The sequence below is a fragment of the Saprolegnia diclina genome (assembly GCF_000281045.1).
Source record: "Saprolegnia diclina VS20 unplaced genomic scaffold supercont1.89, whole genome shotgun sequence".
In the NCBI taxonomy this organism is placed as follows: Eukaryota; Oomycota; class Saprolegniomycetes; order Saprolegniales; family Saprolegniaceae; genus Saprolegnia; species Saprolegnia diclina.
In genome coordinates, this window is record NW_008246156.1 from 8760 (window position 1) to 34936 (window position 26177).

The 26177-nt window shown below is 60.6% G+C and overlaps 13 protein-coding genes across 14 annotated transcripts; 6 read left to right on the forward strand and 7 right to left on the reverse strand.

Annotated features, from left to right (window-relative positions):
• Positions 1–989: 989 nt before the first annotated feature.
• On the reverse strand, positions 990–2683 carry SDRG_15319 (hypothetical protein). The gene is made up of 4 exons (XM_008621487.1): positions 2511–2683; positions 1839–2465; positions 1667–1794; positions 990–1625 (listed from the first exon to the last, which is right to left on the reverse strand). Exons 1-4 carry the CDS (start codon positions 2661–2663, stop codon positions 1136–1138), a joined length of 1398 nt encoding a protein of 465 aa, XP_008619709.1. The 5' UTR covers positions 2664–2683; the 3' UTR covers positions 990–1135.
• Positions 2684–2985: 302 nt separating this feature from the next.
• Positions 2986–3513, reverse strand: SDRG_15320 (NADH dehydrogenase (ubiquinone) Fe-S protein 5). The gene is made up of 3 exons (XM_008621488.1): positions 3432–3513; positions 3317–3391; positions 2986–3263 (listed from the first exon to the last, which is right to left on the reverse strand). The coding sequence occupies exons 1-3, from the start codon at positions 3504–3506 to the stop codon at positions 3183–3185; spliced, it is 231 nt and encodes a 76-aa protein (XP_008619710.1). The 5' UTR covers positions 3507–3513; the 3' UTR covers positions 2986–3182.
• A 365-nt stretch (positions 3514–3878) lies between these two features.
• SDRG_15321 (hypothetical protein) lies at positions 3879–4612 on the reverse strand. The gene is made up of 2 exons (XM_008621489.1): positions 4356–4612; positions 3879–4301 (listed from the first exon to the last, which is right to left on the reverse strand). The coding sequence occupies exons 1-2, from the start codon at positions 4572–4574 to the stop codon at positions 4002–4004; spliced, it is 519 nt and encodes a 172-aa protein (XP_008619711.1). The 5' UTR covers positions 4575–4612; the 3' UTR covers positions 3879–4001.
• Positions 4613–5006: 394 nt separating this feature from the next.
• On the reverse strand, positions 5007–6931 carry SDRG_15322 (hypothetical protein; the record flags this gene model as incomplete). Its single annotated transcript, XM_008621490.1, has 9 exons — positions 5007–5394; positions 5435–5533; positions 5580–5626; positions 5670–5837; positions 5898–6001; positions 6045–6144; positions 6188–6743; positions 6790–6845; positions 6887–6931. The coding sequence occupies 9 exons, from the start codon at positions 6929–6931 to the stop codon at positions 5007–5009; spliced, it is 1563 nt and encodes a 520-aa protein (XP_008619712.1).
• A 63-nt stretch (positions 6932–6994) lies between these two features.
• On the forward strand, positions 6995–10295 carry SDRG_15323 (hypothetical protein). The gene is made up of 3 exons (XM_008621491.1): positions 6995–8407; positions 8461–9582; positions 9626–10295. Exons 1-3 carry the CDS (start codon positions 7010–7012, stop codon positions 10241–10243), a joined length of 3138 nt encoding a protein of 1045 aa, XP_008619713.1. The 5' UTR covers positions 6995–7009; the 3' UTR covers positions 10244–10295.
• A 16-nt stretch (positions 10296–10311) lies between these two features.
• SDRG_15324 (hypothetical protein) lies at positions 10312–10567 on the reverse strand (the record flags this gene model as incomplete). The annotated part of the gene is made up of 2 exons (XM_008621492.1): positions 10312–10465; positions 10515–10567. 2 exons carry the CDS (start codon positions 10565–10567, stop codon positions 10312–10314), a joined length of 207 nt encoding a protein of 68 aa, XP_008619714.1.
• Positions 10568–10682: 115 nt separating this feature from the next.
• Positions 10683–11601, forward strand: SDRG_15325 (hypothetical protein; the record flags this gene model as incomplete). The annotated part of the gene is made up of 2 exons (XM_008621493.1): positions 10683–10871; positions 10922–11601. Coding segments are annotated over 2 exons (283 nt in total), but the record flags the coding sequence as incomplete, so codon positions are not given.
• Positions 11346–13200, reverse strand: SDRG_15326 (hypothetical protein; the record flags this gene model as incomplete). Its single annotated transcript, XM_008621494.1, has 2 exons — positions 11346–12183; positions 12571–13200. 2 exons carry the CDS (start codon positions 13198–13200, stop codon positions 11422–11424), a joined length of 1392 nt encoding a protein of 463 aa, XP_008619716.1. The 3' UTR covers positions 11346–11421.
• Positions 13201–13345: 145 nt separating this feature from the next.
• SDRG_15327 (hypothetical protein) lies at positions 13346–14223 on the forward strand. Its single transcript, XM_008621495.1, has one exon. It carries the CDS (start codon positions 13531–13533, stop codon positions 14179–14181), a length of 651 nt encoding a protein of 216 aa, XP_008619717.1. The 5' UTR covers positions 13346–13530; the 3' UTR covers positions 14182–14223.
• A 171-nt stretch (positions 14224–14394) lies between these two features.
• On the forward strand, positions 14395–15143 carry SDRG_15328 (hypothetical protein). Its single transcript, XM_008621496.1, has one exon. It carries the CDS (start codon positions 14401–14403, stop codon positions 15106–15108), a length of 708 nt encoding a protein of 235 aa, XP_008619718.1. The 5' UTR covers positions 14395–14400; the 3' UTR covers positions 15109–15143.
• Positions 15144–15546: 403 nt separating this feature from the next.
• On the forward strand, positions 15547–21638 carry SDRG_15329 (hypothetical protein). Its single transcript, XM_008621497.1, has 2 exons — positions 15547–15904; positions 15955–21638. Exons 1-2 carry the CDS (start codon positions 15582–15584, stop codon positions 21557–21559), a joined length of 5928 nt encoding a protein of 1975 aa, XP_008619719.1. The 5' UTR covers positions 15547–15581; the 3' UTR covers positions 21560–21638.
• A 111-nt stretch (positions 21639–21749) lies between these two features.
• Positions 21750–23857, forward strand: SDRG_15330 (the record flags this gene model as incomplete). Of its 2 annotated transcripts, XM_008621499.1 has the most annotated exons (14): positions 21750–21893; positions 21939–22015; positions 22061–22089; positions 22134–22207; positions 22255–22390; positions 22434–22639; positions 22680–22802; positions 22850–22942; positions 22986–23126; positions 23170–23231; positions 23276–23405; positions 23450–23515; positions 23558–23694; positions 23740–23857. In XM_008621499.1, exons 1-14 carry the CDS (start codon positions 21789–21791, stop codon positions 23855–23857), a joined length of 1497 nt encoding a protein of 498 aa, XP_008619721.1. In that variant the 5' UTR covers positions 21750–21788. The 2 variants fall into 2 exon arrangements, with proteins under 2 accessions (XP_008619721.1, XP_008619720.1); XM_008621498.1 differs by having other exon boundaries at positions 23558–23857.
• A 32-nt stretch (positions 23858–23889) lies between these two features.
• SDRG_15331 (hypothetical protein) lies at positions 23890–25907 on the reverse strand. Its single transcript, XM_008621500.1, has one exon. It carries the CDS (start codon positions 25851–25853, stop codon positions 23913–23915), a length of 1941 nt encoding a protein of 646 aa, XP_008619722.1. The 5' UTR covers positions 25854–25907; the 3' UTR covers positions 23890–23912.
• Between the last annotated feature and the right edge of the window lie 270 nt (positions 25908–26177).

The following is a 26177-nucleotide window of genomic DNA, read 5'->3' on the forward strand; positions in this document are numbered from 1 at the left end:
CCTCGCTTTCCGTACTCTCCAAAGCGTCCTCTACCACTGTGCCAAGTCTTGGACATTTCGTTTTCGAACGCAAAGTGGTCGATCGCGCGGCCTGGCGATGCTGCATCAGATATCCGGATAATGTGGCTAATAACACGCAAGCTGTCGCGGTGCGTTCCCGCTTGCGATTTTATGGCAAACCTCGGTCAAAATACAAAATGGCTCCTACGTCGTAGAGTGATTAAGTTTGCTTTGTATAGCACGGAGCACCAAGTTGCACCGTCGTGCGCGGCCTACAGCGCTCGAAACTCGTATCCAAAGTGATGCCGAATTGCACTATTTGTGGCACCATGAGGAGCTTATACATGGCACATGCCATTTTCAAGAAAGGATACGATGGAAGATGACTCATTCGCAGCCTTCTTGGGGAGCCCGACGACGCTCTCTTTAACGAAATACATAAATATTGTTTGCGCCCTTGTTTTGAAAAGGTCCTGTGGGCGAGCGGACAACATCTTTGAGCGGCCCAAGCCGACGCAGCGGACGAGAAGTCACTTGCATGATTCACCCTCAGTTACCACCAGTACGAGCATTTTGTGCGCGTACTTGGCGAATTCCCCGCGTTTGGCAGCGGATGGAGCGATTCGGGACGTACAGCGATGGCGATAGGCCCTGTCGAAGCGACAATCGAGCACATACCAAAGGCAGTCGAGAGCACCGTGTCGCATCATGGTGATGTGCGCTGCACCTGGCGTCCCGATGCGCTTCGGGCCAGAGGAATGTGGGAACATCAGGTCGCCACCTTCATAGGCCAACGGTAACTCGAGAAGAAGCCAGCCACACTTGTTGCGCGAGTTCGAAGGCTCAATCGTCGACCTGACGCTGTCAAGCACAAGGTGTGAGCGGCCTCGCTAGTTGATCCATCGTACAGTGAGCTCCAGTCCGTGAGAAGATCCCACCCGCTGCCCTCGTCCGAGATCTCACTGTCAAAATCAAAACGCATATCCGGTTTCCAGATACAAGATCGCCAAGCATTCTAGCGACCTCTGGGTTCCGACTGTTCAATACTGCGCCAACGGCTTGGTCTCTAGATCCTTGCTCAGTGTCTCCTCCTCCACGGTGTACACGGTCGAGGTGGGATTGATGGTTTGTTCATCTACCGGATGCCGCAGTGGGTCGAAAAGTGCGCTGTGGACCCGAACCGCGCCGGCGTGGCGCCCTTGGGCGTAAAGACGTTCCAGAACCGCAGCGTCTCGTCCGCTGCCGCCGAGACGACCGAGCCGCCGTCCGGTGAGAGCGCAATGTGCAGGACGCGTGCCGTGTGGCCCGTGAACTCGCGCAGGCGGGCCATGCGAGGGTAGCTCCAGAGACAGAGCTCGTTCTGGGAAAAGCCGTGCGACGAGAGGAGTTCGCGCTCGTACGGGGACCAGAGCAGTCCACAAACCTGGGAGCCGGTGTGCACGCTCTGCAGCGCCATGCCCGAAGCTCCGTTCCAGAACTTGATGCAGCGATCGGCCGTGCCACCGCCCGACGCCAGCAAATGGCGCTCCCACGGACACCACGCGAGGGCCTTGACCGCAGCCGTGTGTTCCTGCAGCGTGCAGCGGGGCGACGATACGTGCATTGCTGCATCCCAGAGGCTCAAGCTAGGAGAGGTTTAGAAGCGAGCGCTCGGAAAAGACAGTACCAGTTGTCGTTGCCGCCTGACGCGAGCGTCTTGCCGTCGGGCGACCACGCTAGGCCGCAGATCTCTTGTGTGTGGCCGCACAGCGTCGAGACCGCATACGGTGTGCTTCGGAGGTCGTGGTATCGAATCTAGGAAGCCTGTGTATGGACCAGTATGTCAACCATGAAGCTACCTTGGTGTCGCGCGACCCGGACGCGAGGATCGAGGCCGACGCGTTGTGCGAGAGAGCGCCGATGCGCTCGCCGTGGCCGTCGAGGGTGCGTATGCGCTTGGAGCCGATGATGTCCCAGATCTGGAGCTCGGCCTTGCATGTCCCGACAGCGAGCTGTCGGTCGCTTGTCCACGCGACCGACGTCACATAGTCGTTGGGCGTCGTGGTCGCCGCCTGGAGCACCTGGATGCTGCCTGTATCGACGTTGTAGAGATACACGAGCTGACCCAGAGCGACAGCGAGCACGTTCTCCGAGCCCCACGCCACGAGGTTCAAGTAGTAATCGTCGCGCAGGTCTGGCGCGTCCAAAATGCGCGTCGGAACGGTAGGTATATGACGCCCTCCACTGTGCGACGTGTCGAGCTCGGGGTGGCGAAGGCGTGCCAGTGGCTCTGGCACCGTTCGCGGTCGCGGCCGGTAGCGCAGAAGACGTGTACCTTCCTCTGGCGACGCGACGAGGTGGGCCATGAGCATGTCGCGGTGCGTTGGCACTGGTTCCGGGCTCGCCATGACGTCCGGTTCAGCCATAAGGTACGCGCAGTAGTCCAGGTTCATGGCACCACGCAGCGGAATGAACCGGTCGGGCAGCTACGGCAATCCACTTCAGATATGCGAGTGCAGGCGCCCATGTACCTGCTTCCCGAGACGCGTCGGGCGGCGCGCTTGGCGTGTGCCATGCACCGGCGTCGGGAGGCGGAACGTCGGGCTGAGCGCGCGCCGGGGCAGCGGGACGTCGAGCGCGGTGACGGACTTGCGCCGGCGCGTCGCGTCTCGGGCTGCCACCATTGTCCCCGATTCGATATTCCATGACGGACGCAAGATTCGTCCGTTTCGGAACCGAATAGGCGATAGCCAGCCGTGGGACGTAGCTGAGAAATCCACTGGATCGCCAACGTGGCGCCCTGCGGTGCCAGCGCCAACCTGCAACTGCCGCCTGGACGCCTGCGCTCTGAAGTCACGCATCATGACGTGAACGCAAGATACGGCAGCAACATGAATGGTACAAGTCCAGGACAGAACGCCAACAACCTGCCATCGAATCTAGCTCTGGCAATCGGCTCGAGGACGGCACAAGAGCTGCGAGCTGGCCAGGACACCACAAGCCTTGTCGCACGCTGGAGTTCCAGGTCGACCGTCGTTGCCAAGACTCGCAGGTCAACTGCCTGTGCATGCAATGTCGAGTGGCGCAACGATGATGCATTGCACATCGAGGTTGGCACAGCAATGCACGCTGGGTGGGCTACCTTCGCGAGGCCGGATCGACAACGGCCACCATATAGAGCTGTATTACGGAGTACTGAGCGGCTAATGATGCGGCGCGCTGCTGCTGCCGAGGCCCTTGGCTTCGCGGTCCTGCTGGACAACCATGGCGTTCATGCGCGAGAACTACGTTTGAAGCCATGAGCCTATGAATGCGCAAGGAGTGTGCTTGGACCTACCTCCTTCTTGTGGTGGAGGCACTCGAGGTAGTCTTCAACGGGGGCGGCGCACGAGCCCGGAAGGTCCGCTTCGCGCTACGCAGCCATGAGCTTTGCCACGTCAGGAAGCACGTACGTTGCAGCGCTCGACCTCCTTCCAGAAGGAGTAGCACCGGTTGGCCGTGCCCTTGAACCCAAAGCCCGACGACATCTTCGACAATTCGCAATTAACGGCCAGGACGCCGTCGCCTCTCAGACATCATACTCCATTTCGCGGGTTTATCCGGACTCTATCCGGTGCGCGGTATCTTGGCATCTCAAGAGCATCATCAACGCTCAGCATCGCCCACACTGGTCGTCGCCCGCGCTCCGGATCGACGAAGCTCACGTCGTCGCCATGTCTATAGTATACCTGGTCGCTACTAGAGCCTGCTAGCTCCTTGCGCGTGCGCCTAGCTCTGCATGGGCTCAACCTCGTAGGATCTGGCGAGGGCTCGTGCAGCAACAATGGCCACGGACGCGGCAATAGTGGTCGCAGTAGTGTACGTCACGGGCACCGAGAACGACAACCTGCAGAGGGTAGTAGGGACGCGCAGAGACGAAGGTGTCCTAGCGCCAAGTCGAACGGGTGTGGCTGTCGCCTGTTCACATTCGTCGTGTTTTGACGTAATAAAGAAGCATTCTCTACAACTACCAAGGGGATCATCTATTCCAATTCACCGACACCGCCGATCTCCGCGATCTTGGCCAGGAGTTCGTCGGCCTCGGCCTTCTTCACATCCTTCTTGAGCACGGCCGGGACGTTCTCCACAAGCTCCTTCGCTTCCTTGAGGCCGAGACCCGTGATGGCGCGGATCTCCTTGATGACCTTGATCTTGTTCTTGGCATCAAAGCTCACGAGCTTGACGTCGAAAGCCGTCTTCTCTTCCTTGACCTCTTCCTCGACAGCCGCGCCGCCGCCGCCACCGCCCATGGCAAAGCCCATTTCCGGGATGTCAAACTTGATCTAAGACAAGGCGCGAGCATGAGCCATGACCATACGCATGCGGTGACACGGTACCTGAACGGCCTTGGAGAGCTCGGCGATTTCGATCATGTTGAGCTCGCAGATGAGGTTGAGCGCATGCTGGACACGCGGCGAGACGTCGAGCTCGTTGTTCATCATCTGGGCCTGTTCGGCCGAGGGCTCCTTCACCTCAAGGAAGCGGGGCAGCGACGACGAGATGGAGCGACGCGCATGGCGCGAGAGCGTCGAGCGAAGGGCAACACGAGCAAGCATGGGAATTTGTTATGAAGCAACGACTGGTGAAAAACCGCCTTCCTCCCACACCCAATTGTACGACTGCGTACACCGTACGTACATTCCAGGCATACAAAGCACAAGATAAAAAGACGTACATGGCCACAGTACATGATCAAGTATGTGTTTTCACAGTATTACGCGCCGGATCGAGGCCCGGGGTTAAAGGGTTAAACCCATTCGCCCCACTCGTCCGAGCCTCCCATGTTGCAGCGACAATTGCAGCTATAAAGCACGACAATGTATACCAATCACTGGACGCTCCTCCGATTGATGACATCGACGCGGCGCCAAGTACGTTTAAACACATGTGCGAAGATCGCAAAACACTTTAATGTCGATGCGCCGGGCGACAATGTCGGCCAAATTGGACGATGAGGAGTGTATCATCAAGGTTACGAGTCAAGCAGGTTACGGCTGGACGTACCTTTTGCGCCGCTTGGGACTCGAGACGGTGCTGTGCGGCGTCTCTTCGTCCGCGACGCACGCCGTCCGCCGCTTGCCGTTCTCCATGAGGCGCTGGGTCTGCGTGCCCACCCACGCCGGCAGCGCAGACCGCCGCTTGTAGTGCACGGTGACGTCCATGTCGCTGCTGCGACCGAGCCACGTGTCGACGAGCGCGGCGAAATCCTGCACGGCCGCCGTGAGGTCCACGGAGAAGCGGGTCGCGCCCCGGGGCACGGTAAAGTTGAGCGCGATGAAGAGGCTGCCACCGCTACAGCCTTCTTCGAGCACCTCGGGAGGCAGGTCAAAGACGCGAGCAAAGGGGAAGATTTGCACATCGGGCACCTGCTCCAGCCTACACTATGCCTCAGAAAGAGCTGTGCTTGGCAAAGTACCGAGAGAAGAGCTGGCGCAGGCGGGACTCGACCCAGCCAAACCACGCAGGAAACGACGGGGTCGCGGCCAGCACGTCGAGCTGCAAAAAGTGGTCCCATCTACACAGACCGTCTTCGTACCCTCTACGCGATGCGAAGGGCACACCGCTTGAAGAAGCTCGAGTCTTCGAAGAGGTCTTCCCATGGCACACTCTACAGGGCAACGTGGTCGCGGGTTCGATGCCGGCGACGGCACCTGGATTTCAATGTCGACGCACGTGGCCGCGGCCGACCGAAACTCGGATTTCATCATTGCGAGCGTCGACTCGAGCACGTTGTAGGACGAGTTCATCGCGGGGTACGCTGGTGTGATGATCGGCATGAGATGGGACCGGTCCCGCGGGTTGAGCTTCGGGTTCCACGTCTAGTTGAACGTGAGCGTATTACGAATAGCACTCGGAAGAGGTGGTGGAACACAGCGCACGGGAATGCTCAGATCGCCCAGCGATTCGTCGATGCGGTTGAGCAGGATCGGGTTGGGCCACGTCCACTGGTGGTAGACGCGGAAGAACTTGGTCACGAGCGTGCCTAGCTGCAGTCAGAACACGTGGCAGTATGCGCGAAGAGAGACCCGCGAGCGACTGCGGGTACAGCTGGCAGACGCGCGCGACGAGGATCGCCCAGTTGACGCCACCGAGGAACCCGAGCACGTTCGAGTAGATGCCGCGCATCTAGCCTCTCCTAAGCCTATGGCAGAGATGGGCAGAAGTGTACCCGGGCCCAGTGCTTGACAGCAACGAGCGTGATGCGGAACTGCTCAATGTTGGGCACGAGCTGCAGTATCATCTCGGCGACGCGGCAGCCGTTCAAGCTACGGACGCCCGGCTCGTCGACGTCCACGAGGTACTTGATGTCAAGTACGTCAATGTCGACAGGTACGGCGGCGACGTTGAGCGTCGCAAAGAGCAGGTCGATTGAGATGCCCGAGAGCTTGAACTTGATCACGGGCACGTACGCGTCCGGAACGCTCTGCACGGACGCGACCTCGGGATGCTCTTGGAGGCGCGACGGAAACGTCTGGAAGAAGCTCGTGCGCAAGCAGTGCCGTGGCATGAGGCAGAGCGTGTCAATGTCCGCCTCGGGGCTATGGACGCCAAGGCGGTACGAGCCAAAGGTGCGGATCTGCGAGAAGCCCATCGCCGGCTCGTCCAGCGTCACGCCCAGCTTGGCCGCTTCGGCGGTCGCCCACTCTTCGACGAGCGCCCGAACGATATTCAGCGCCTTCTCACGCTGGCGGCCACCATCCTCGCTCTCGTGCAGGTTCCATTGCCTACATGGCATGCTGGTTGTCGCCGCTCGTGGCAGGTAAAACGTACTTCAGCGTATCGACGAGCGCGGCCGTGAGCTGGTGGTCGAAGGACGTCGGAGGCGCCTACGCGAAGCGTGAGCGGCGGGCGGCGAAGCGCGTCGCACCAGCGAGATCGGGGGCGTGATGCCATTGTTGCTGCCCAAGGCCATCGCTGCTGTTTCACTGGTCTTCAAGTGAAGGTTGTGATTGGCCGAAATGCAATTGTGGACTTTGGACCAATCCGTGCCATGGACGTCGTCGAGCGAGCCTGCGCGGCCTTTGCCGCGAGCACGTCGTCGGCCGAGCGCCAGGCCGCGGAGGAGGTCCTCATGGCCTTCAAACAGAGCCCTAACGCGCGCGCCGACGCCCTCCACCTGCTCACGCACAGCAGCGTGCCCCTCGCCCAGTTCCACGCGCTCACAACGCTGCGCGAGCTCAGCCTCTTGGACCGCGTCTCGCCCGCCGAGCGTTCGGAGGCCATCCACTTCTTGCTGCAGCACGCCTGCAGTGCCTACGCGCAGCTGCCACCGTTCGTGGCGACGCCGCTCCTCGTGACGACGGCCGTTTTGATGAAGCGCAACTGGCTCGCGCAGCCCGCACCCGACCGGCGCCAGCTCCTCACCAACATTGCAGGCCTGTACCAGTCGACGGACGTGCCGCAGGCCAACCTCATTGCGACCAAGCTCCTTCTCGCGTTTGTCTCGGAGATGACGGGCGGCTCGGACAAGAAGGCGTCGGCGATGGGCCAGCCGCTGGCGTTCCACCAAGCGTGTCGCCGGGCGCTCGAGGACGACGGGCTTCGCGACATTCTGGCGCTGGCGCTCTCGCTCATCCAGCAACCACTCGCGCCAGAGGTGCTCCACCACGCGTATCTTCTCTGCGTTGAGGTCCTCAGCTGGCACGAGATCACAAGCGACGGCCCCCAGAGCACCTCGTCGTGCTTGATCGTACTGCCCAACGACCACTGGAAGCCGCTACTTCTGCAGCCAGAGACCTTGCTGCACGCGATGCAGCAGAGCTACACACAGTACCCGAACGAAGCCAACCTCCGGCACGCGATCCGCCAGTTCATTTTGCAGCTGGCGTCGCTCTCGGGCGGCTTCTTTGCGTCGACGGCCGAGCACCTCGGATACCTCCAGAGCTTTTTTGGTCGCGCGCTCAGCCTCTTGGAGAACCACCTCGGTAGCGCGACGAAGGAAGCCGAGGTCATTGATCTGTGTCAGCTGACGCTGCGCATCTGCAGCAACTGGGGCTGCCTCAAGACAACCGAGATGGCGGCGCCTCTCATTGAAGCGAGCACGCGTCTCAGCTGCACCTTGCTGCAGCTCGCGATCGCCGACGCGGGCGAAACGTTGACGGCGTCGGACCTCTGGGAGATGGAAGGTCTCGACGTGCTCATGGACGCGTGGAGCATCGTCATTCGACAGTGCGGTGACACGCACCCGAGCCTCCATGACGCGACCACGTCGGTCGTCTCGCTCTACTTGCAGCTGCGCCTTCGCATGTGCGGCCTCGACGCCGACGAAGACGAGCTCGACGATATGGAAGAGCAGGTGAGCAAGACCGTCGTCGAGCAGGTCGAGCTCGTCTCGGCGCTCGCCCGGCTTCAGCCGACGCAGACCCTCACGCTCCTTCGCACCCTCCTCGTACGCTCCGATCTCTGCGTCATTGACTCATGCTGTCGTTTTGGTTCTGGTAGACGGATGCGATTGCCGAGCGCGCGCGGTTTCCGCAGCCCGACGTCGCCAACGCCGCGTACAGCCAGCTCCTCGAGCGGCTGCATTTCCTCGTGCTCTTTGCCGGCATCGTCCTCGCCGACGACTACCATGGCGAGACGCCCGAGATGCCCACGTGCTACGCCGGCGTCGCACCGCTCGTCACCGACGTTCTCGGGCAGCTGCTGCAACTCGTCATGGACGAGACAGCCCACGTTGAGCGCCAGCCGGCGTCGCCCGCGCTAAGCCCGTTCCTCTCGGAGCAGCTCCTCCAGACGCTCACGCGCGTGAGCATGACGTACTTCTGCCGCGACGCGACGGCGGTTGCTGCTGCGTTTCCGCCGGCGTCGGTCGTGCAAGTGCTGCTCCAGACCGCGGCCGTGTACCTCACCTCGTGGCCGTCGCAGCCGCACGTAGTGGCCAACGTGGTCGAGAACCTATTGACGTTTCCGAGTACAACGGCCGCGGCGCACGCGCTGAGCTCGCCGCCCTTTGAGGGGCTTGTTCGTGCGGCGTTTACACCGACCGATCCGACGCTGCGTCGCCTCCCGTCGCAAAGCCGCGGCACTGTCGTCGAAGCGCTCGTGCGCATCCTTGTCGTGTCGCCGTCGTCGGCTGGCAGTCTCAAGCCGCTCACAGCACCGTGGCTCGATGCCCTCCAGAGCCTCGCGGCGACGGCCAAGCCCAACACGGCCCACGAAGTCCAGGTCGAGCTGCTCTTGGAGATGCTCTCGGGCGTCGCGCGGGCAACCGAGAGCCGCAGTCACGGCTACATCACGCAGATCGTGCTGCCCTTCGTTCCGGTCGTTGTGCAGCTGCTCCACACGTACCATGGCGTCGCTGTCCTCGTCGCATTGGTGCTCAAGTTTGCGTGCGACTTTGTCGAGGCCAACCTCGCGTACGTCGAGGCAAGTGACGCGCTCTGCGTCTACAACGGGTGCCACGAACTCATTCGCGCGTACTGCCGCTACAACCAAGGCGCGTCGACGCACAGCGCCAACGCCGAGGAGGAGAACTTTGAAGACGTGCTCATGCTGCTCACGCTGCTCAGCCACTTGGTCTCCAAGGACGTGATTGATTTTGCCGACACGACGACCTCGACTTCGGTAAACGTGTATTTTATGATTGGAATTCACAAATTTGTGCTAGGCGACGATCGTGGCGGAAGTGGTGTTTGCGGGCCTCCACCAAGTGATTCCGCTCATGACGGCGGCCTTGCTGCAGTACCCGCGACTGAGTCTGCAGTACTTTACGCTCGTCTCGTACCTCGTCGACGTCTACCCGGAGAAGCTCTTGCTCCTCTCGCCGGCGCTTCTCGACATGCTCCTCCAGTCGCTCGTTGTCGGCATGCAGCACACGGCGCCCGAGATCGTGCGCTATAGCTTCCAGGCGGTCGGCGAGCTCGCGTCGTACCACTACAAGCACCCGACGCCGACCGCCGGGCTCTTTGTGACCTTTGTCAACGGCATCTTCCGCATGCTCGTCTTCGAGAGCTGCGCCAGTAGCGTCCTCGATGGCTGCGCCGTCGCGCTCTACCCGCTGCTGCTCTTGTTGCGCGGTCAGTTTTTTCAAATCGCCACCGACTTTTGCGCGGCCAACGAGATGGGCCCCGAGCTGCGGGAGCAGGTCATGGCGGCCTTTAGCCAGCTCAGCCAGCACGTCGTCGAGGGCGACTCGGTCGGCGCCACGCGCAAGCTCCGTGCAGCGTTCAAGTCGCAGGTCTACGCGTTCGCGGCGCATGTCCGCGGGTACATTCAGATGAAGTAGACGACGTTGCCGTCAACGTCAACACGAAATCTCACACTACACTTTGTTTCCATTGACAGAGATGCATCTTACTTGGCCGCGTCCTTGGCCTGCTGCTGCTTCTTGGCAAGGATCTCCTTGTTCCACGCGTCGGCGTCGGTCGTCGAGAAGGACGCTTCCTTGTTCTTGTCGTAGAGGTACCAGCCCACGGCAAGGCCCGCCGCCGCCGCCCACGAGCCCACCCTAGCCAATGTGCATGAGCAACCCGTGGCAGCAGCCTCGGGCGTCGTACTTGAAGGCGCGCGACTGCCCCGTGCCCCAGATCGTCTTCAAGAGGTCTGCCATTGCTGCCGTCGGTCGCCGAAATCCAAATTCGACGCAAAAATAAGTTTGGCGGTTGGGTGGGCCTTTTATGCACCGGGCTGGCCAATGGCCTTGCGTTGTTTCTTGCATTTTGGCCAATGGCCTTGCGACGCCGAGGCCGGGGCTTTTGTGGTGGCAGTCAAGAAATCGTCAGCATGGTCCGCATCGTCTGCAACAAGTTCCGCGCGTCGTCGCTCTTCGCCGCGGCCCCGAAGCTCATCAAGGGCCTCCCCGTGCATGCGTTCAAGATCGCCGAGCCGACGGTCTCGATCACCAAGGTCGCCAAGTACGTCGTTTCTACTCACGCCCCCGACCTCATTCCTCTTCTCTCACCAGGTCGGTCGCCTTCAAGCGCACGATCGCCCACGCTACGAGCGCGACCCGTGCTGTGCCCAACGTCGAGAAGGCCTTTACGCGTGCTGCCTTCTAAATGTTACCCTAGACATGGCGAGCCCTTTAACCATTCGTCCGGTCAACAAGGGCATCGTTCTACTCTTCGTGCTCGTTTTGTCGTCTAGCGCATGGTCAGCTTGGCGTGGACGACGCTGTCATGTTTCTCAAACGACGGCCATACATCATGGCTGCTGACATGCAGGTGCAATGAGCGGTCGCCCGCTGGAGCTCTCAACAAGCAGGCAGGCAGACACAAGCAATCACATATTCTAGGAAGTTGTGCCACTGGTAGCCCATTGCGTGATACACCTCTGTCACCAACTCTACGAGGAGGCGACTGACATCTCTCGAGTCGTTGTGTACGGGTGTACTCTTTAATCGTACAAGTTGACTGTAGGACCAGGCTTCGTTAAAGACAAAATGAGCATGTTTAGAGTTACGGGCTAATGCATCGACACGAATGCTGCCAAGACAGCAGATAAGAGCGCTGCGGGGCCCATGGAAATCTCAGGCGCCGCCGACTTGCGAAGAATCGCGACGGTCGCGTTGTAGCCCTGGCAGCGAATCTTGTTGGACTCACGCTGGATCGAGTCGCGGGTCTTGACCACTTGGACAAACTCGGTGGCGAGCGCCGACAGCTTGCCTTGCTCGAGAATGCCCGTCACGTTCTCGAGAAGCAGTCGCTCGGCGAGGACGTTGTGGATGTTGCTAAAGTACTGCGGCACGGACTTTGCGAGCGTGTCGCACTGCTGGAAGAGCGGCATGGACACGCAGATGTAGTCGGTGTTGACGAGCCGCGTCTCGGTTGTGAGCCCATTCGCGCAGTCGCCGACGGGCTTGCCCCACTCCATGGCCTCCGAGAGCTTGGACCGGAGGTACGACGCTTGCGCCGGCGTCACGGATGCGTTCTTAAAGACAAGCCCCTCGAGGTACAGGTCGGCGTTGCGGCCGGCCGAGTTGACCATGTCGGTCACTTGATCATTGGCGCGGTTGCACTCGGACTGCGCCTCAAGGTCGTTGCACGGCGTCTGGCGGTATTCGTCCTTGTCCGAAAAGTAGTAGAGCGCACAGTAGCACCGCGCGTCGCCGAGGGCCACCCAGCACGCGAGCAGCGTCACGACAAAGCGAAGCGGTGGCATTTCAAGGTGGAAGCAAAAGCTGAAATGCGCTTCGAACGACGGGATGCAAGCCGGCGGGTTGTGGCTCTACGCGTCGCTCTGTACCAGATCTACCATCGTGAATGAACATGCAGGACGCTCATTCTGCCACGTTTGCTTGTCGTTGCTCGGAGATTCGACGCCATTGTAGTACCCAGTGTCTCGTATCTTGCACAATCAACCAGCACGCTAGGTTGGATCTATTGACAATCATAGTTGTCGCTGGACGTACGTCTCTCTGTACCTACACACGTAGTTGTACCTATACCTACACGCGTAGTTGTTGTCGAGTGTCATTAACCCCAACCCTAGTCTTGGTGCTTTGCCGAAAGATGGTTTTATGTGTAGGATTACAGATTAATACATAGTCATGACGGCAAACGTGGCTGTGACGAGAGAAAGGGTTATGACGGTGGAGCTAGATTTGCGGATGACGTCGACGGTCGAGTTGTACCCTTGACAGCGGATCTTGTTGGACTCGCGCGCGATCGTATCTCGGTTCTTCACGGCCGCGACGAGCTCGGTCGCAACCGCTGTGAGCTTGCCTTGCTCGACGATGCCAGGCACAGAGCTGTTGGCGCCGTCTGCGAGCAGCCGGTCGGCGAGGACGTTGTGGATGTTGCTAAAGTACTGCGGCACGGACTTGGCGAGCGCGTCGCACTGCTGGAAGAGCGGCACCGAGAAGCAAATGTCGTTGACGCTGGCGAGGTGCGTGTTGGTCGCGAGACCGTCGGAGCAATCGCCGATGGGCTTGCCCCACTCGAAGGCTTCCGAGAGCATGGACCGGAGGTACGAGGCTTGCAGCGCCGAGACTGTCGCGTTGCGGAGCAAGATCCCTTTGAGAAAGTTGTCGGCGTTGATGCCAGCCGAGTTGACCATGTCCGTGACCATGGCGTTGGCGCGGTTGCACTCGGACTGCGCCTCAAGGTCGTTGCACGAACTGCGCTCGTAGCCGCTGACCGACGACCCGCAGGGTGGGAAGCTGCAGATTGGCGGGCAAAAGCACCGGGCATCAACGAGAGCGACTACTAGAAGCAGCAGCGTCCAGAACAGCGGTGACGGCATTCTGGTAACTGGTCGAAATGCCAAAATGATTGAGCAGATTCGTACCAGATGTGCGATTCGTTGTCGTTGTTGAATTTCTCGCCAGATGGTACCAGAGTGATGGTCGGCGCGTCGAACGATGTCTGACGATCCTGCAGCAATCCGTGATGAAGAGCCTCGAGTCTATGTGCGCTGGCAAAACGAATCTACAAGTCCCTGGCTTGTAGCCCACGCAGAGTTGTTAGGTACAGGGGACCTGAGCGATCGAACATCAACGAACGCACTCTGTCGTCCGCTCGACAAGTAGCTTCACCAACAGCGCTTGCTCGTCAACACATTTATCGGTTGACTATGGCACGGCGACTCGTTCTTCTCTCGAGTCTCTACCTGGCGACGGCTGTGCTCGGCCGATGCTATTGCGGAGTCCCTGCCGCGTGCAATGACCTTGAAGCGCAGTCCGAGTGCAACCGCGCGAATGACCAAGTGACTGACATGGTCAACTCGGCCGGCCGCAACGCCGACCTCTACCTCGAAGGTCTTCTCTTCAAGAACGCATCTGTGACGCCATCGCAAACGTCGTACCTCCGCTCCAAGCTCTCGGAAGCTTTCGAGTGGGGCAAGCCCGTCGGCGACTGCTCCGACGGGCTCACCACGAGCACCCACCTCGCCAACGCCGTCGACATTTGCTTCTCAATACCGCTCTTCCAGCAGTGCGACACACTCGCAAAGTCTGTGCCGCAGTACTTTAACAACATCCACAACGTACTCTCGGAGCGACTGCTCAACAGCTCCGTGTCGGGCATTCTTGAGAAAGGCAAGCTGACGACGCTTGCCACCGAGTTAGTTCAGGTGATGAAGGTGCGCTCCTCGATCGCGCGCGAGTCGAACAAGATTCGCTGCAAGGGCTACAACGCGACCACTGAGATTCTGCTTCGCCCGTCGTCCGCTTGGACCAGCCCCTTGTCCTTCGTCGCCGTCACGATGCTAGCATTGCTTGTCTAGTGTCTTATTGGTTCTATAAGTTCTGATTGCTTCCGCTGCCCATCTCTGCTTCTCAGTGGCCGCCAGCGATCACGGTGGATCGCACGTCGACACAAATTTGGAGGTCACAAGTTCAACGTTCGGTTGTTGCGTGAGTTGTCATTACCGACCATCATTCTTGCGATTCAGCCAGAAAACCTGCACGCAGATCGACGACGTCACTTTACCTTTTACCTCCCGATGGTCGCACTGCTGTTCGTGTTGGCTCTGCTCGCGGCGCTCGTTGACGCCCGCTGCTACTGCCCGCCGCAGTGCAGCTTCCCCGCCTGCTCGAGCAAAAGCGACTACCGACGCAGCTCGTGCAACGACCTTGAGGCGCAGTCCGAGTGCAACCGCGCCAACGATCAAGTGACCGACATGGTCAACTCGGCCGGCCGCAACGCCGACCTGTACCTCGAAGGTCTTCTCTTTAAGAACGCATCCGTGACGCCGGCGCAAGCGTCGTACCTCCGGTCCAAGCTCTCGGAGGCAATGGAGTGGGGCAAGCCCGTCGGCGACTGCGCGAATGGGCTCACGACCGACACGCACCTCGCGACGATCAACGACATTTGCTTCTCAATGCCGCTCTTCCAGCAGTGCGACGCGCTCGCAAAGTCCGTGCCGCAGTACTTTAGCAACATCCACAACGTCCTCTCGGACCGGCTCTTGGCCGAAGAGCTCAACAACACGATCTCTGGCATCGTCGAGAAGGGCAAGCTGTCGCCGCTCGCAACTGAGTTTGTCCAAGTGATCAAACTGCGCGACTCGATCCAGCGCGAAGCCAACAAGATTCGCTGCAAGGGCTACAACTCGACCGTCGAAATCATCCAAAACAGCGCCGGATCGACCTCAACCCTGCGCATGACGGTCCTCTTCCTCACTGCCATCGCCTTCCTCTACACTTTTTAACTATAAGTTATCTAAGCATTCAGTATTTGCACGAATCGCAAGTTGCAAGCACAACCCGACGACACGAGCTCGTGGACAGCAGCAGGCCGAGGTCTTTTATCCGGACGTTCGGATACAGCGGGGCGACACCAAGAGCCGGCTGCCCCTCGTGGCCCCAGCCTTGGCTCTGGTCTTGGCCCCAGCCTTGGCTCTGGTCTTGGCTCTGCACTGAGATAAACTCGAGTGCTGACTGGTGCACCGAAGGAGAGATTCAGTGGCATCATTTGCGCAAAAGCAGAGACGAAATGAGCCATGATACGGTCGTGTGGCGGACGATCTTGGTCATTTGGCTGCTGGCTCTCCTCACGAGTGCACTCTCCTATACAAAAACCAAGAGAGAAGACGTCCTTGTACTCTCTCACTGTGGCGATCGAACAAAATATTGGCAAGATCCGGCTGCTTCACTTTCGAATCCTGCGGTGACGACACGCCCGATGGACGGACTTGGACGGCAGCGCACGCTCCATGACGAAGGCGTCGGCCTTCTCCACGAAGCCATGGCCGCGCAGGCCACTGGCGACCACGCCGCCGCGGACGCCAGCTTTGCGCGCGCCCGCGCTGTCTTTGAGCAGGCCGTGAGCTTGCGCTTCGACCGCCTTCCCGAGAAGCACGCCGCCGCGCCGCTCGCCGCCAAGATGGATGCGTACCTGCGCATGCTCTCGTCGCCGACGAACCGGGGCACGCACTTTGATGTCAACATCCTCGACATGCGCGCGCTGCCACCTCGCTTCCAGAGCGTCCACGCTGCCTACACCACGTACGTCCCATGAGTCTTGCATTCTATGGCTCACGTGGACATGGTCGTAGGTGCCCCGGGTTTGAGGGCCGCGATGTCTTTGAGGCGCTCCAGGCGGCCTTTGGCTTCCAGGAGAGCAGCGTCGCCAACCAAAAGGAGCACGTGACGCTGCTGCTGACCAACTTTTGTGCGCACCTGAGCACGCCCGACGAGCCGGCGACCGTCGAGGCCGCGGCCGCCAAGTTCCACACGCGGCTCTTTGGCAACTACACCAAGTGGTGCGGCTTTGTGGGCGAGAAGCCGCGGACGTCGTCGTCGCCGCTTGTGGACATTGTGCTCTTCTTCCTCATGTGGGGCGAGGCAAGCAACTTTCGCCAAACGCCCGAGCTGCTCTGCTGGCTCTTCCACCACCTCGTCCAAGACGTCCGTCGCGACCACGCCGAGGCGCCGTTTCTGGAGGCGTGCATCACGCCCCTCTACCTCGAGCTCGCCAAGGAAGGCGACAAGAAGACGCCGTTGGGCGCGCGGGCGCCGCACACGGAGATCCGCAACTACGACGACGTCAACGAGTTCTTCTGGACGAAGAAATGCCTCAAGTACGCGCCTGCAACGATCGCGGAAGCCGTGGCCAGCGTCGACAAGAAAGGCCGCCCGAACGTCGTGACCAAGACGTTCCTCGAGCGCCGGTCGTGGCTGCGCGCGCTGGTCTCGTTCCGGCGCATCTTCCTCACCAACATCCTCCTCTTTCTGGCGACCGTGACGTTTGCGCTCAACATGGTGCTTCTCTGCCCGGACAACCCGATCATGTACACGGAGAACGTCCTCCGGAACGCGTCGGCCTTTGGGAAGCTCTACGCCTCCGCCAAGCCCGGTCTCGACAACTCGGACGAGCGCAGCTACTTTATGGACGCGGGCGCCGACATGACAGAGACCAAGTGCAACGTGCCCAAGCTCGCGACCTGCCTCGGCATTGAGCTCATCACCGAGACGACGTTCGGGACGCTGCCGCCGGACTTTCGCAGTCTCATGAGCGACGTGGCCTTCACGCGCTGCCTCGACCTGACGTCGGGGCGCTGCACGTGCTACATGGACCTCCTCGATGCGTGCTTTGCGCAGAAGGGCAAGGCGACCGTGTACGCCGACGGCACCGACGCGACGCTCGCGAGCGAAAAGTCGGTCATCGTCTACGACAACAAGAACTGCTTGCCCAAGTGGCGCAAGGCCGCGATGAACGCGATCTTGCTGCGCGGCGACGGGCAGCTCAACTGCGCCGCGTGCCAGTGGTCGCTCACGACCGTTCTCGGCGCGATCCCGCAGTTTGGCCAGCAGCTGCTCGACTTTGAGCGCAAGGACATGGGCCCGCTCATGCTGCTCGCGAGCGGCGGCTGCATCGGGCTCTTGATCGTGTGGCAGCTCTTCAACCGGCTCTTCTCGCGGATCGGCATCGGCTTTGTCGGGCGGTCGCTGTACGTGCCGCTGCGCGTCGAGTGTCGCTACACGTGCTTTTGGGTCTTCCTCTTCAGCATCAAGCTCCTCTTCGACTACCGCTTCATGGTCAAGAGCCTCGTCGAGACGTCGCTCTTCATCTACGTCTCGGACCCGACCGAGTACCTGAAGGTGTCGTATTTCATGCTGCAGGTGCCGATCTACAACGTTTTGTACATCGCCTTCCTCTGGGCCCCGGCGTTCCTTGTCTTCCTCTACGACGCGCAGATCTTCTACGCCATCTTCTCGGTCCTCTACGGGTCCGTCGCTGGCTTCAACCTCAAGATCGGCGAGCTCCGGTCCTTCTCGGTGCTCCGCGCGGCCTTTGGGTCGATCCCCAAGGTCTTCAACCGCAAGATGGTGCCAAACCTGCTCGAGCCGCCCAAGGACAAGAAGGCCAAGAAGACCAAGAAGCAAGCGATGCGCTCGGACGCCGACGGGCCGGGCCCCGAGCGCCACTTCAAGACCATGGACGCCAACGGGTCGTCCCCGCTCACGATCGCGACGCACGCCTACAGCGCGCTATTGGAGCAGGATGTGCTGAGCGACCGCGCGACCGAAGTGCTCTCGGTGGACGACGTGCCGCTGGACGAACGCCTGGAGCGCGAGTCGTCGACGTCGTCGTCCTCGAACGGGTCGGTCAAGGCGCTGGATGCGGTCTTCGGGCTCACGGGCGCCGCGTACGAGCGCTCGATTCCGTTTGCGATGGCGTGGAACCAGTGCCTCGTCTCGATGCGCGAGGCCGACGTGCTCAGCAACCGCGAGCTGAGCGTGCTCAGCTACCTCATTGACGCGCAGCGGCTCTATACGCCCGTGTTCCTCACCGCCGGCAAGCTGGACGAAAGCATCAGCATCGTGCTCGAGTGCGCGGCCGTCTTTGCCAAGCTCGAGAAGGACAAGAAGAAGACCAAGGCGCTCGACAAGGTGCAGGCGTCGATGATCGCGCGCCTGAGCAAGGACCCGCTGCGGCTCCAGGCCATCTTTGGCTCGTACATCTTTACGTCCAAGGTCCTCAAGCTGCTCATTGGCGACCGCCACCCGGAGCTCCACAGCGTCTTCGCGTTTGTCGAAGAGACGGTTTTGACGCAGAACGTGCTCAAGGGCCTCGAGCTCTCGGAGCTCCACGCCGTGCGCTCCACGTGCGCGCAGCTCATGCGCGGGATCCAGACGACGGCGGCCAAGGCCAAGACGTCGCCCGAGGCCGTCGACCGGGGCCTGCCCAAGATCCTCGAGCTCCTCCAAAGCCTCTTTGCGCTCTTCAAGAAGGTCGTGCGCAAGCAGGAGCACCTCGTGGAGCTTCTCAGCGGCAAGGCCGGGTCGTTCATGACCGCTTCGGGCGAGTACCCGCGCGAGCAGCTCTCGTCGCTCCTGCACGACGAAGCCGCCATGGACATTGTGTCGCGCGCGTACCAGCTGCTCACGGTCGACAACGTGGACGCGGAGCCGCGGTCGCCCGAGGGCCAGCGCCGCCTGCGCTTCTTCGCCAACTCGCTCTTCATGGCCATGCCCGAGGCCAAGCCCATCGAGCAGATGCACTCGTTCTCGATCGCGACGCCGTACTTTAACGAGATCGTCTTGTACTCGGTGGACGAGCTCACGGCCGAGAACGACGACAGCATCCGGCTGCTCTACTACCTCCAGACGATCCACCCGGTCGAGTGGACGGCGTTCCTCGAGCGCGTCCACGCAGTTGACACGGCAGACGCGCTCACCAAGTGCCCGGAGGAGGTCCAGCTCTGGGCATCGTACCGCGGCCAGACACTCGCGCGCACGGTGCGCGGCATGATGTACCACGAAGACGCGATCCGGTTCCTCGCGTGGCTCGAGGTGGGCGAGAACGCGCCCATGCACGTGCGCGGCTGCCGCTGCAACCGCTGCATCTACCTCGACGAGATGGTCGCGCTCAAGTTCAGCTACGTGTGCACGTGCCAGATCTACGGCCAGCAAAAGGCCGCGCGGCTGCCGCAAGCGCTCGACATCGACGTGCTCCTCAAGCGGCACCCGGGCTTCCGCGTCGCCTACGTCGACAAGACCAAGGCGGGCGTCGACGGACCGGTCACGTACGCGTCCGTGCTCCTCCGTGCGGTCGGCGACCTCATCGTCGAGGTGTACCGCGTGCAGCTGCCGGGCAACCCGATCATCGGCGAGGGCAAGCCGGAGAACCAGAACCACGCGGTGATCTTCACGCGCGGCGAGTTTGTCCAGGCCATCGACATGAACCAAGACGGGTACTTTGAGGAGTGCCTCAAGATGCCCAACCTCCTCGCGACGGTCGACGACGCCAAGCACAGCCCCAAGGCGCCCGTGACGATCATTGGCTTCCGCGAGTACGTCTTCACGGGCGGCGTCTCGAATTTGGCCAACTTTATGCAGATCCAAGAGCTCTCGTTCGTCTCGCTCGGCCAGCGCATGCTCGCCATGTTCCACGTGCGGCAGCACTACGGCCACCCGGATGTCTTCGACAAGATGTTTGCGATGACGACGGGCGGCACGGCCAAGTCGTCCAAGGGCATCAACCTCTCGGAAGACATTTTCGCCGGCTTCAACTCGACGCTCCGCGGCGGCCGCGTCACGCACGAAGAGTTCATCCAAGTGGGCAAGGGCCGCGATGTCGGCATGCAGCAGCTCGCGCTCTTCGAGGCCAAGCTCTCGTCGGGCGCCGGCGAGTGCGTCACGTCCCGCGACGCGATGCGCATGGCGAGCCGCCTCGATTTCTTCCGGCTCCAGTCGTGGTTCTACGGCAACCTCGGCTGGTACTTCACGCAGACGATGACGGTGTTTGCGATCTACGCGTTCATCTACGGCAAGATGTACTTTTGCCTCTCGGGCATGGACAAGTTCTACCTCGAGACGGGCCGCATGGGCATCTCGGGCGTCCTCAACACGTCGTGGGCGCTGCAGTTTGGCTTCCTCTTGGTCGTGCCGGTTATTGCGGTCGTCGGCGTCGAGCGCGGCTTCCGGCACGGCATCAGCTACCTCCTCTGGAACATCATGACGCTCGGGCCGCTCTTCTTTACGTTCCAAATGGGCAACCGCATGCACTACTTTGACCGGACGCTCATCCACGGCGGCGCCAAGTACCGCGCGACCGGGCGCGGCTTCACGATCAAGCACGAGAAGTTCGCCGAGCTCTTCCGGTTCTACGCGTTCAGCCACTTCTACCGCGGCGTCGAGCTCATTGCGCTGCTGCTCATCTGGCACAGCTACGGCACGTTTTCGTGGTGCAACTGCTCGTGGACGCTCGACATGAGCTACTACAAGGGCACGCAGCCGCTGCCGGCCGAGTGGACCAAGCGCTGCTTTGCGTCGCACTACCAAGAGTGCGTCGCGCCGACCGAGCAGAGCTACGGCATCATGAGCTACTCGCTCTGGCTCGTCGCCGCCACGTGGCTCTGGTCGCCGTTCATCTTCAACCCGAGCGGCCTCGACTGGGACAAGGTCATTGAGGACTACCGCGACTGGCAAAACTGGCTCCAGACGAAGAACGACTCGAGCCAGAGCTGGCTCGGCTGGTGGACGTCCGAGGTCTCGGCGCTCGAGCACTCGACGCCGTTTGCGCGATTCGTGTTTGTCGTCCGCAAGACGCGCTTCCTCTTCCTCGCGATCGGCATCTACCTGCACCTCATGTACCGCGTGGTCTACGCCAGCCGCAACGAGTCGGTCGCGACGGACGCCAAGACGAGCTCGACGCTCGCGCTCCTCACGCCCTACATCATCCTCGGCGCCTTCTTCGTCACGCTCTTGGTGCTTGTCTGCTGCGGCTACGTGGCCAACCGCGTGACGAAGCGCTGGAACAAGACGTTCAAGCAGAAGCGGTTGCGCCGGTTCAAGTTTGACCTGAGCATGCTGGCGCTCACGGGCTTTGTGTTTGTGCTGCTCTTCTTCATCGACATGTCGGACATCCTCGAAGGCGTCCTCGTGCTCGGCATCCTCGCCTACTGGTTCCTCCAGGTCATGCTCGGCCGCCTCAAGTACACGCACGTCATCATCGAGACGATGGCCGGCGCGTTCGACGTCGCGATCGGCTGGATCGTCTTTGGCCCGATCCTCTTCATCGCCATGTTCATGCCCTTCCTCGCCGCCTTCCAGCAGCGCGTCATGTTCAACTCGGCGTTCACGTCCGGGCTCGAGGTCGCCAAGCTTCTCTCCAACGACGCCAACAAGGCCAAGCCCAAGAAGCGCACCGACTAGCCCTTTGGCATATAACCTGACTAGCACTTTAACTTGCATAGCAGCACACTTTTGTACATCAATTTGTGCAACATTGTCATTTCCTGGGGTTGGTCGCGTTCGATTGGCCGTGGACTGGAACGCTGGATTCCCACTGGCTGGATTTCTCGACGGAATTTCATCCAATCAAAACACGCGAAAAAGCTCCAGCCCACGTCGCGAGGTTGTGCAAACGAGCCAAGAAGATTTAATGCTGCTGCGCCTGGCAACGACGCGCTGGACGGCGCGCGGCCGAAGCCTCTCGACCATGGGCGGCGTGAGCCCTGGCATCCGCGCGGCCGTGGACGAGTTTGAGGTGCGACGCGTCGCGGTCGGCGTGGGTCACGCGATCCTGCTGTAGCGCAAGAAGGGCGGCTTCCGCGCCGACCACACGCACCGCGTGTCGACGCGCCACATCTTTGCCAACAACCAGCTCCGGTAGCCTCGCACGCGGCGCCATGGTCGCTCATGCTGGCGGCGTAGGCTCGAGCAAATCGACGTCGTCGGCTTTGGTGCGCCTGCTACGTCTCATTGTCGCTGAAGGTTCCATGCGTAGACTATGACTACACGCTGTGCCACTACACGGTGGAGCTTCAGCGCCTCATCTACGACATGGCCAAGCACACGCTTGTACGCATGTCGTCTCTGCCCACCGGACGCTGACGTGGCTCATGCAGGTCGAGCGGTATCGGTACCCGGACGGGCTGCTCGCGCTGCAGTTCGACCCGTCGTTTGCGATACGCGGCCTCGCGATCGACAGCGAGAAGGCGCTTCTGTGCAAGATCAGCTCGCACCAAAAGCTGTCGTACACGGGTCGAGCCCGGTGGTTTGTCGCGTGTGCTCATGATGGCACCAGGTGTCTTTCGTGGGCGGCAGCGCCTCTCCAAGGCCGAGATCCTGCAGCTCTATGACGGGTCCCGCCACATTCCCATCTTGTACCGCGACCGGACGATGAAGCCGCTCAACGACCTCTTCTCTGTCGCGCACGCGTGCCTCTTTGCGGACGTGATCCAGTTCTTTATGGACAAGAGCATCACGTTTGAGCCACGCGCCGTGCACGAAGTACGCTCCTGCGACCGATATGGTGCTATAGATTGCGTAGGATATGGACGCAGCGATCGCGGACGTGCACACGAGCGGCCGCATGCACAAGGCTGTCGTCAAGAACTTGCCCAAGTACATGGAGCCCAACAAGAAGCTGCGGACGCTCCTCGAGCGCTACACGGTAATAGGCGGCTGCTATCGGATATTCCTCGGTAAAATACGCGATAGGACGAAGGGGAAAAGCTGTTTGTGCTGACCAACAGCTCGTTTCGGTACATTGACGCCGGGCTCAAGTACATGGTGGGCGACGATTGGCGCAAGGTACTCGCAGTATTTGTGAAATTTCACGAATTGGATCGTCTAGTTTTTCGAAATTACGCTCGTGAGCGCCAAGAAACCCGACTTTTACACGCGCTACCGTACCTTTCGGCTCTTTGACGTGGACCAGCGCCAAGTGCAGTGGCAAGCGGTCACCCGCCTCGAGCCCAACTGCGTGTACACCCAAGTAGGTCCTCACATGGCGTTTCTAGCAACAAGGGACGTTGTAGGGCAGCTTGCGGCAACTGATCATGCTCAAGGGCTGGGGCGGACGACGCGTGCTCTACATTGGGTGTGTCTCGGTCTCTCTTGCATCAGAACGTAGTTGTGGTGTAGCGACAGTCTCTTTTCCGACTTGGTCGAGCCCAACCGCATCCTCGGGTGGCGCACCGGCGCCATCATCCGCGAGCTCGAAACGGAGATTTCGATTCAGTCGAGCGACGCGTACCAGGCGCTGGCCTACGAGGTGATGCACTTTGTCGTCTTCTTCTGCGGCGACGAAGGACGTAGCACGCACTCGTGGAAGACCTCTTGCGCCACATGCAACGTCATCTGTACAACGACCAGTACGACGAGGTAGCTAACTCTTTGCGTTTCCTTGATTGATGACAAGTGTAGAACATTGCACTCTACAACGAGTACATTGCAGTGCACTCGTTGCTCCAAGAACGCATGGAAGCGCTGATCAACCCGAACTTTGGCTCGGTCTTCCGCGTCGAGTCGCATCCGTCGCAGTTTGCGTTTTCCGCCCAGCGGTCGGCGACCGAGATGACACTTCGGACACCAATTCGGTTCTGTAGCTACGTGGACGTGTACAGTTCGCGGCTCAAGAACCTCCTCGAGTACCCCAAGACGTACACCTTCTTTCCCGAGCGCACGCGTCTCCCGCACGACCCGACGCTGCAGGCACCCCGCTAGCTCATCCAATGTGGATTCTTGGATAACTGGATTCTTGGATAACTGGATTCTTCGATTACTGGATAACCACGGACGTATCTTTGAGGATCTTGATGTTGTAGACAAGTGCTGTGACGTCGACGAGGGATTCGTCGACAAGATGCAGCTGGTAGGACCCGTCCTGCGTCACGAGGTACGGCGTGTCGATCGTAGTTTGGCTGCTGGCGGCGCTTCCTGTCATTGCGGTCGCGGCCTGCGTCACGCGCTTTTTGGTGATGCGCAGGTCCTTCTCGGGGAGGCCAAAGAGGGTGAGGTGCGTCATGAAGAACCACTGGAGGGTGCTGAGGCGCCGGGCCTTGCACACCATGCGCGAGATGCCCGACTGCGGTTTTTGCTGAATGTCATCGAGGTAGTCGCAGAGGATCGAGCTGCTGTTGTAGATCGCTTGGCGCGCAAAGCTGTGGGCGCGCAGTTTCCGCCAGAACGCGTAGTGGACGCTGTGGTCGAGAAGCACGACGAGCCCGAGGTTGGCGACGAGCCCGATCGCGATCGCCGACGCGTTGCGCACGTAAAAGCTGTTGAAGACGTCGACGTGCAGCCCGTCGAGCTTTTCGACTCCGTTTTTGAGCTCGACGATGACGCTGTTGCTGTACTCAAAGTACGGCGGCACGTAGAACAAGAGGATCGCGCTCAGGTACAGCGTCGTGACGCCCGAGAGGTTGCCAAGTTCCATGAGCCGATTCTCGCCCGCGTACGTCGAGCGCGCAAGCGTGTGCAACGTGATCTTGAGCAGCTTGAAGGCCGCGCAGTTGCCCCACAGCAGGCGGACGCTCAGCGCGAAGAGCTGCAGCGAGTACTTGAACTGGGGCGCGAGCGCGTTGTAGAGGTTCATGTGCCGGAGGAAGATGAGGCCGTTCTGGATGTCGAGCAGCACCATGCCGCAGTAGAGAAACACAAAGATGTCCGAGTTGTAGCAGAACATGTCGAAGCGCAGCGCGTGGGACGCGTACGGAAAGTGCTTTGGCAGCACCGTGCGCACGAGCCGCGACACGAGCGTCTCGGGCTTGGCCAAGTCCACCTCGTACCACTGCACGGTCGACCGGCTCGCGAGGTAGCCGGCGATTGCAAACATGATCGCGAGCACTTTGAGCACTTGGGAGAGAACGACAAGCGGCGTGCACGGCAGCATGAGCCCGAGGTCGTATGTCGAACCGACGATGTTGGCGCCGCTCGTCACGGTGAGTTGCTTGCTCGAGTCGTTGTAGACCATGGTGAGGTGGCACGTACCGAAACCAAACTCGGCGATCGGGTCGCACCCGGTGCAAAAGCTCTTTGGAAACACGCGGTAGTACGAGACGTTGTAGCTCTGCGGCGCCGAGCTGTTGGCGATCGCGAAGGGCCGCGTGAGCCGCGTGTCGACGATCGTGCGCGCCGGCGCGTACCCGAGCGCCCGCAGCTGCGCGCTGCTCATCGAGACGTTGCCAAGGTTGGCGCTGGCGTCGTCGGTGAAGGCGTGGCTGACCGTGTCGCCGCGAATGAACGAGACCGTGTCCGAGGCGAGACCGAGCTTCACGTACGGCGACGTGCTAATGTCCACGGTGTACTTGCGCTGGAAGATGGCGCAGAGACTCATCGAGTTGTCGAGCGTGTAGCTGCCGGCCGAGACAAAGTACATGTTGGGGTTCTTGCTCACAAAGGCCGCGACGGTAAAGTTCATCATCCAGCCTCCAATGTTGGAGAGGTCGGTGAGCCCGAGGCCTTTGGCAAATGAATACTGCGACGAGAGCTGCGCCGAGCTCGAGACGGTTGCGATCGGCGAGAGGAAGCGGAAGCCGTTCCCGACAAACTGGTTGACGGCCCAGTTGTTGGCGATTGAGTCAAACGCCACGAGGCAGATGACGATGAAGCCGACGCCGACGACGACGGCCTGGCGCCCGAGACGCGCGAGATGTGCGTACCGGGGCATGCCTCTCTCTTTCACAAGGACGCCTCCGAGAGTGTAGCGCGACGACGCCATTGCTGCTTGGTGCCAAAACGACAACTGTACTCGAAACCGCCATCACAGAAAGTGCAAAGTCGTTTCAGGCGCCCAAGAGACAAACGCGGTCGCCACCGACCACCAGTCCACGCAACGTCTCGTGCTTTTGGAGATTGGACGAGGAGTCCATTCGGCGATCTTCAGGGATGTTGTTACAAACGTAAATAATGGGAATGGAGGCGACAAGATTTCTCGAAAGCAATCAAGTGTATGTGGTGGCATTGCAGATGATGTGATCCGCAACCTGATCCGCAACCTGATCTGCAACCTTATCCGCAACCTGATCCGCAACCAGAGTTTGTG

What these genes read in the sequence shown, in the direction of transcription:
- SDRG_15319 (XM_008621487.1), bottom strand. Translation starts at nt 2,663, where the DNA reads ATGGTGGCAGCCCGAGACGCGACGCGCCGGCGCAAGTCCGTCACCGCG. An exon ending in CCGGGTCGCGCGACACCAAG is followed by an intron (nt 1,795 to 1,838) that starts GTAGCTTCATGG and finishes CAGGCTTCCTAG; the next exon opens with ATTCGATACCACGACCTCCG. An exon ending in TCAGGCGGCAACGACAACTG is followed by an intron (nt 1,626 to 1,666) that starts GTACTGTCTTTT and finishes AACCTCTCCTAG; the next exon opens with CTTGAGCCTCTGGGATGCAG.
- SDRG_15320 (XM_008621488.1), bottom strand. Translation starts at nt 3,506, where the DNA reads ATGTCGTCGGGCTTTGGGTTCAAGGGCACGGCCAACCGGTGCTACTCC. An exon ending in AGGAGGTCGAGCGCTGCAAC is followed by an intron (nt 3,392 to 3,431) that starts GTACGTGCTTCC and finishes ATGGCTGCGTAG; the next exon opens with CGCGAAGCGGACCTTCCGGG. An exon ending in GCCTCCACCACAAGAAGGAG is followed by an intron (nt 3,264 to 3,316) that starts GTAGGTCCAAGC and finishes CTTCAAACGTAG; the next exon opens with TTCTCGCGCATGAACGCCAT.
- SDRG_15321 (XM_008621489.1), bottom strand. Translation starts at nt 4,574, where the DNA reads ATGCTTGCTCGTGTTGCCCTTCGCTCGACGCTCTCGCGCCATGCGCGT. An exon ending in AGCTCTCCAAGGCCGTTCAG is followed by an intron (nt 4,302 to 4,355) that starts GTACCGTGTCAC and finishes GCCTTGTCTTAG; the next exon opens with ATCAAGTTTGACATCCCGGA.
- SDRG_15323 (XM_008621491.1), top strand. Translation starts at nt 7,010, where the DNA reads ATGGACGTCGTCGAGCGAGCCTGCGCGGCCTTTGCCGCGAGCACGTCG. An exon ending in CGCTCCTTCGCACCCTCCTC is followed by an intron (nt 8,408 to 8,460) that starts GTACGCTCCGAT and finishes TGGTTCTGGTAG; the next exon opens with ACGGATGCGATTGCCGAGCG. An exon ending in ACACGACGACCTCGACTTCG is followed by an intron (nt 9,583 to 9,625) that starts GTAAACGTGTAT and finishes AATTTGTGCTAG; the next exon opens with GCGACGATCGTGGCGGAAGT.
- SDRG_15327 (XM_008621495.1), top strand. Translation starts at nt 13,531, where the DNA reads ATGGCACGGCGACTCGTTCTTCTCTCGAGTCTCTACCTGGCGACGGCT.
- SDRG_15328 (XM_008621496.1), top strand. Translation starts at nt 14,401, where the DNA reads ATGGTCGCACTGCTGTTCGTGTTGGCTCTGCTCGCGGCGCTCGTTGAC.
- SDRG_15329 (XM_008621497.1), top strand. Translation starts at nt 15,582, where the DNA reads ATGGACGGACTTGGACGGCAGCGCACGCTCCATGACGAAGGCGTCGGC. An exon ending in GTCCACGCTGCCTACACCAC is followed by an intron (nt 15,905 to 15,954) that starts GTACGTCCCATG and finishes ACATGGTCGTAG; the next exon opens with GTGCCCCGGGTTTGAGGGCC.
- SDRG_15331 (XM_008621500.1), bottom strand. Translation starts at nt 25,853, where the DNA reads ATGGCGTCGTCGCGCTACACTCTCGGAGGCGTCCTTGTGAAAGAGAGA.